At 40.6% G+C, this 7,312-nt stretch overlaps 1 protein-coding gene across 1 annotated transcript; it reads right to left on the bottom strand.

Moving 5' to 3' along the window:
* Window positions 1-967: 967 nt before the first annotated feature.
* On the bottom strand, window positions 968-2,211 carry LOC129730301 (larval cuticle protein LCP-30-like). The gene is made up of 3 exons (XM_055689519.1): window positions 2,083-2,211; window positions 1,452-2,023; window positions 968-1,391 (listed from the first exon to the last, which is right to left on the bottom strand). Exons 1-3 carry the CDS (start codon window positions 2,095-2,097, stop codon window positions 1,151-1,153), a joined length of 828 nt encoding a protein of 275 aa, XP_055545494.1. The 5' UTR covers window positions 2,098-2,211; the 3' UTR covers window positions 968-1,150.
* Between the last annotated feature and the right edge of the window lie 5,101 nt (window positions 2,212-7,312).

Below are 7,312 nucleotides of genomic sequence, written 5' to 3'. Positions count from 1 at the left end.
TTCGTGGCCGTAGAGGTTTGTCGGTCCGCTCAATGCTTCGTAGATGGTCAACTTCCTGCGGCGTCGACTTTTATTCGAGCGGTCTCGTGAGAGCTATTTGTGTTTTATGGCACCCGACTTATTAAATAGGGAGAGGAAGTACAAATTTTCGATCACCTTTTCGCATATTGACCCTAATAAATAACACGATTCCGCTGAACTCCAGTATTTAACGATTATTTCATTAACAAAATGTTTCATTTTTAGGTTCAAGACTCTTCCACTCTTTGCTTTTTTTGACTCTCCCGCTTTCGCACGTACCTTTCTCACGAACCTCGATTAAGATAACAAAAAAGAGCAAATAAATAAACAGCTACCAAAGCTAATTAAATTATATTTCACATCACCTTTTTAGAAGATATTCAATATTTAGTTAACAACATTCCAGACGGTGTACCTTGTATAAGAGAAAAACATTAATTTAAAAAAATGAAAACTTTAGTTTGAAAAAATCATGGAAAATTGAGTATAGTAAATATGTTGCTAATTTTTTAGTAACAGAAAATTCACAGCAAAAAAAATATAAAAAGTGTTTTTTTTTCTTTTTTCTTGAGGTTATATGCAATAAAATATTGGGAAACAGCAGTTGAAATTGGGAATGAATTGATAAAAAAAAATTACAATTACAGTCAAATTACTGGATGTGGTAATGACAAATTAGCAATCGATAACTGTTTGAATTTTTAGTTATATATAAAACAAGAACCTTGTACCAGCTGAAACACAAACTTTCATATCCGGTATCTTTGTTAAATGTGAGGGAAGATCGAGAGCGAAAACAGCAGAGAGCAGTATCAAAAAGAATTAAGCTCGTGCGCAGAATTTTCTTTCAATAATTCGCTCGACATAAAAAATTCTATTTTTTTTTCAATTTTATTGAATAACCATACAAAGGGAAAAGTTCGTGATACTTAAAAAGCTACACAGATTGACATTGTTAATAATACGTGTGCTTTTAATTTTGTATTGCCTATATTCAGGGAGTTTGATGATCAGCATCAGCGTTACTGAAAATCAATTTCTGGTTAAACTGTTATACAGGCGGTGTTTTAGTTGGCAACATTGTAACAAATTAAACGAAAGAATTCATCAAATCACCCCGCCTAAGAACCTATTTATTCGGCTGAGCGGCCAAATATTTCAGCAGTTTCTCGATCGCCGGCGGCACCTTTGGGATGTGATCGCCTTGCGGTATAAATCCGTTAGTGTCAGCAACGTAGTCCACGCGATAAACTTGTCCATCATCGCCAACGTACTCGTAGAATCCTTGTGAGCGCAGCCCTTCTGATCCTTGTCCATCGCTTTCGATTCTGCCCGACTCTTCAGCGTTGATACCATTTTGAGTTTCAAATCTGTTTAGATTACATTTATTGTGAAAAGATTTCAGCAAAAAAGTTAGTTATTATACTCACACATAATTGTAGCCATCTTTGCGCACCGTGTTTTCCAATCGAATAATTTTCCACCCATCCCCATCTCCCAATCGGGGAGCTACTTTCTGCTGAACACGGTTTGCTGGTACTGGCACCGGAGTAGTTGGAACAAATGCCGTCGACGGAGCAGGGGGTACAACGGAAGTTAGAATTGTTCTTGCTGTTGCATCTCCACCGCCATTTGCCCCATCTCCACCACCCGACGATCCTTGTCTACCAGCATTCGATCCGGAAGGACCTGCTACGTGCTTGTATTTGCCTCGGTCTCCATCACCTACGTGTTGATATTTGCCATCCAGGTGCACATATTTTCCATCGTTTCCGGGAATGTAACGTCCATCATTGCCACCATAGTACCGTCCATCATTTCTGCCCACGTAACGGCCATCGTTTCGTCCCTGATAGCGACCGAGTTGGCTAAAAGGATCGTACGGTCGATACGGTCTGTATCTAGTGAAAGGACGCACGGTCGAAGTTGTCGTTGGCGCTCTATACCTTCCATCATTTTGAGCAACCGCGACACAAACACTGACAACGATCAGAAAGACAGCCTGCAATTGAATGCACACTTTATCATTATCAAGCCAGGTGGATAACACAAAAATCCTACCGAAACCAGCTTCATCTTCACCGTCGAATCACTTATCTGTCACTAGGCGCACAATGACGTTAGAATTCGTTCAATTAAAGTCGTTTCTAATCAATAGCCAGACTCACTGTAATTTCCCCTAGAAATGTCTTTCTTTTATATACTCGTCATGAGTGGCAAATGGCGCTTGATTACAATCGCATCACTACCGGTTGATTTAAGATCGGTACACCTTTGGGTGTGTACTACTGTTACAGAATTAACCCATAGTGCAAGTCTCCGGGGTGCACGCATCCTGCTTGTTTGCTTGAGATGGCGTGAGACGGTGGTTTTCCGCCCACCTCGAGTTCAGTTTGGTATTTTTAAGATTTCAATTGTTACGGATGAAATCTATAAGGTAATTGAAATTTTATCAACCAGGAGCAATCGAACACACGATGGCGTAATATTGAAGTTTAACGGTTACCTCCGTACTACCAGATCCGTTAGAGAGGTTGAAAAACAGGCAGGCCATTTGTCACCGTACAATGTTAATTTTGTCTTAGAATATATGATTCAATTAAGTTGTTTCTAAAGATGATGGCAGAGCTGTAGAATCGTTGAATCCAGCTGGGACAATGTAATTTTGTTTTGCCAGGATGAAATACATAGTTTTGTTATATATTGAAGATGCGTGGCGGCAACATCTTTTGGTATATTTTTACTAGATTTAACGATTTTTTAACGCTTATGAAGACTGTAATGAAAAATGCAACAAAAAGGTAACATTTCAAGATTGATTTTACTCTAGGATTCCATTGACACTTTTTACCGCGACTGACTATTTATTTGAGGCGTTTAGAGTTTTTTAGTTTAAAAAACCCGAGTTAATCCACCTAGCGGTGATACCTAGCCTTTCTCATTTGAACTTATTATTTGTTTAAAGAGATTTACACGAACACTGTCCGTTGTTATGTTCAAATAAGTCGTATTATCTTTGAGATAATAGACTTTCGGTGTTTTTACAATTTTAACATAACGGTTGAAGACGGCCTGAAACGGCAAGATAACAACCGGTGCAGGAGTCTCCGTCCCGTAGAACCTGGCAGGCCTTCCAGTACGTTCCGCGTCCACCGCCTGGTGGGAATCAGGTAGGAGAAGGATCAGATGGTGGGAATTGGTCTTAGGACCAGATTCCCTTTCCTGACTTACGCCGTTCGGGGGCGACATAGTTGCTCATAAGGCGCTCATAATACTCTAGCCATGACCTCACTGTTCAGCATAGACCACCATGGGACAACATAGGCGACTACTGCATTATGGACAAGGATAGCGGCTGGAAGGGGCACCGAATTAGTTAAAGCGCTTTCCGAACAGCTCGATGCTATCATCGAGCATCGACCGGAGCGGCGACTGCGGGTAACCCATGGGTTACCGTAGTAGGTAAAGGGCGTAAGGAGGGTAAAAAGCTCCAGGATGGAGCGGCGAAAAAACGTCCGCCAAGTGTCAAAAAGGCGGGGAGCAGGGGGACGCCGTTATACACAAGACTGACGGGTCTAAGTACTCAGAAGTCTTGAAGAAAATGAGAGGTGACACTCAGCTCAAGGATTTAGGGGCGGATGTGTGGGCCATCCGTCGATCTCACACTGGCGAGGATGCGTAGAACAAGGGCGCTTCCTACAAGGCGGTAGCCGAGCAGATGTTTGGTAAAGTGGTGCAGGTTCGGGCACTCACCTCGGAGGTGACTCTCCACCTTAAAAACCTGGATGAAATCGCCGAGAGGTGCGACGTTGCACAAGCCCTCAAAGAGAAGTGCAGAGTGGAGGTGGCCACTTATTCAATCTGGTTTCTAAAGGGTCCAGCGGGGACCCAGGTGGCTTCGATGCTTCGAGGGAGGACATATGTGGTGAACCTGCAAGGGACTCGATAGGAGCCAGTTATGCAGGCGTTGCGGTGGTGCCCGCCATAAAGCGAAGGATTGCGGGGAGTCTCTCAAGTGCATGGTATGTTCCAGGAAACGGGACGCCAAACACTTCATGGGAGGCCCCAAGTGCCTAGCCGGTAAGCCGGCTGCGAAACCACGGGCATAAGGGTAACGCAACTGAACCTGAACCAGTGTTATGCGGCTTAGCAGCTGCTATACCAGTCACTGAGTCGCTGTCGGACATCGCCATCGTATCGGACCCCTACCGCATTCCTCCCGGAAACGGCAACTAACTTGCGGATAAGTCCAGTATGGCGGCCTAATGGCCGACGAGCAGGTTTCCGGTTCAGAAGGTTGTTTTCACCTCAAACGAAGGGTTGCCAAGGTGAACGGAGTGTTATACTGCAGTTGCTATGCTCCGCCACGTTGGTCTACCGAAAAGTTCACCCAGATGGTCGACCAGTTATCCATGGAGCTAACGTCGTTGAGCAATTCTCGCTGAAACCGTCCCACTGGTGACATGAGGTCTTTAAAAAAGTATATTTTTGTGTCTGAATGATTAAAAATATTGAAAAAATGAGAAAACCACTTTGGTTAGTTCGTATTGATGGACCCCTCGGTAGGCCCGTAGCTACCGGTGGGGGGGGGGGGGGAATCTGGAATTTAAGCAAAAAGCATTATTGAATAGTCTCCAGTTTTTTCAATGTTAACGATATCGGTCAATTTTTTGGTTGAGCTCATATGAAAAAAAGGATAAATTATTCAATCTTTTGGTGAGCCAGCTTGATTCGCGTCAAAGTTGAAACTGACAATCCGCGAAAAATTTAGAATTTAGACTGACGGTTGAATCGTTCCATTTTCTCAGTATTTTTTCTTGAATAGAATATCACAGTATCGTGGGTTGACATCGGTTTTAAATGAGACGATTTGCGAAGCTGGTTTTCTAACGCTGTAATTCCTTCAATGCATTCATTGCTTCAGAGTAGAACTATTAAAAACTCTCTTCTGTCCTTAGTTTTTCGATCGCACATGGTCGCACACTTAAGACATTTGAACATTTGATGAAATTAAGTGGAAGATACACAGTTTCGCTAAACAATAGCGGTCTTCACGTCGAGCTCGAATACAAATACCCAGCCGTAACCTGTGTATTAGGGTGCCAATAAAATTAGATTTTTCGAATTTCGTTTCGCTCAAAAGTTTCGTCTTCTCAAAAAAATCATCAGCTCTACCGCTAAACGAAATTTAAATGTCAATTTTTTCCCATATGTTCCATTGGCTCCAGCTCAAAAATTTTTAAACGCCAGAAAGTCGATTTCTTCCAAAATTTTTTTTCCGGTTAACTACACCAGATCTCGACATTTCATGAATTCTCGTGGCATTTGGTACAAAAAAATCGATGTGCATTTTTTTCATTAGTCAAAAAGTTGAAACATTAATCACTTTGAGGCACGTGTTCCCAAAGTCCGATTGAGCTGAAATTTTGCTTGGGGACTTTTCTCGAGATAACCAAACTTTTGGACCGTTAAACGATATTCGAATGTCATTTTTTTCATACATGTCATTGGCGCCCTGCTGTATATCTTACATTAATCGTCAATGGAGGTGAATGTACGAGGCTCTTAGTCAGTTAGAGTAAAAATAGCTGAACCTGCGTAAAAAGTTGGTCCCCTAAAACTCAATTACACTATGTAAACCTGCTTATTTAAGTCTGCAAACTCAATAAAATTTGCAGATTTTTAATAAGAAGGATTTCAGCAACAAGTTAGCTTGTCACTGTAAGACAAAAATTAAATAGTATATATCCCTGCTTTCTTTCAACTATACGCACATTTGCAGTTTGTTTTTTTTTTTTTTGGAATATGAACCCGGAAAACCGGATTTTCGCGAAAAAGAAAATTCTTCCACTAACGATTCTTAAAAAACTGAGCTTCTGAATCTTTTGGTGCTAAACTATCGAAATAGGAGGAAAACTGCAAAAGTTATAAGAATTTTAATATGTGAGTACCCGGGTACTCCGTTGGACGCGTAGAGGTACTTTTTTGTCGAGCACATAACGGTTTTAAACTGCTTACTCTACAAAAAAAAACGTTTTCTTCAATAAAAATTCTCTGCCCCCTCACGCAAAACGGAGTAGCTACGGCTCTGCCCCTCGGGTATAAATCGGATAAACGGTTTTTACAAAAATTGATTTTTGAGCAATTCTTGATCTTTTCATTGATTTATTTCCCTTGAATTTGTCATAGAAACCCCTGTAACCAACACATCGTTTCAAAGAGGAAAGATAGGGCTTTCATTTGAAGTAGAAAAATATTGGCCGCCATCTTGAACTTCGCCGCCATCTTGGATTTAATCAGAAAAACGTGTTTTTGAGCAAGTTCGCAACCACCGATTTTAAATTTGACATGGCCATTGGAAAGATAAGAAAAAATGCTTTAAGATACATTCAAAAAAATAGGTGAGCATTGAGTTTACCTTGCCATTGAGTTCACTTTTCGAAATCGAGCTTCGAACAGTTCAACGCATGTCCACGATCCACACATTAATTTTTTGAATTTATATGAGCAGTTGTCCACGGAGGGGGAGGACAAAATTCTTAAAAATCTGTCCACGTGGAATATGTATGGCCCCCTAATATACACAGTGATATGTCTGCTTGCTTGCAGTGTGTGCGAAGAATTAACGAGAGAACTAAAACCGCCCCGTATCATCGGTGAATGGCAATCCAAAATGGCGATAAATCATAAAACTTGCCACTATTGTGAAATATCAAAGGCACTTTCAAGTACCCCAAGTCATTGTATTGAAGAAGTTGATAATTTTTCTGACACTCGCCAAAACCATCAAAGTTTAGTGGACAGTGATGAAAACTACGCAATTAGCGTATAGTTGAGGTTTTGCTTTTCTTCTTTGTGTTTTTTTTTTCGATCGCGGTCGGCGCAGCTATCGAAAATGTTCTACTTTCATTGTCATTTCCTAGTTGTTCAAAATTTAGTCATATGTCTGTTATAATGCAACCTCTGTTTTGATATTGTTTCAAAATATATGACAATTTGCGAGGAAAATGTATAAATCGTATTATGTTATAATTGTATAATATATACATTTACCGCTTTTAGTCATCAAGTAATACGGAGACTCTTGTCTCTAATACTAATCGGTCAGAGTATATGATATTAGACTAATGTTTTTTTTTGTTACTTGATTGAACAAGGATAGTTACTTAAATTCATGTGACATTTTACATATATTTTGTTACAAAAGTTACGGTAACCAAACAGTGACATTTGTTGGCCAAAGTCCGATATTTACTTTTTCTGATATTTACTCAAACCAGAAGAGACGATT

The sequence above is a fragment of the Wyeomyia smithii genome, chromosome 3 (assembly GCF_029784165.1).
Source record: "Wyeomyia smithii strain HCP4-BCI-WySm-NY-G18 chromosome 3, ASM2978416v1, whole genome shotgun sequence".
Classification (NCBI taxonomy): domain Eukaryota; kingdom Metazoa; phylum Arthropoda; class Insecta; order Diptera; family Culicidae; genus Wyeomyia; species Wyeomyia smithii.
Note: the sequence above shows the minus strand (reverse complement) of the source record. Positions and strands in the feature narration are given on the sequence as shown.

Excerpts from the sequence above, each read along its gene's own strand:
- LOC129730301 (XM_055689519.1), bottom strand. Across the intron at positions 1,392-1,451 it reads AAAGATGGCTACAATTATGT|ATTTGAAACTCAAAATGGTA; the intron begins GTGAGTATAATA and ends TAATCTAAACAG.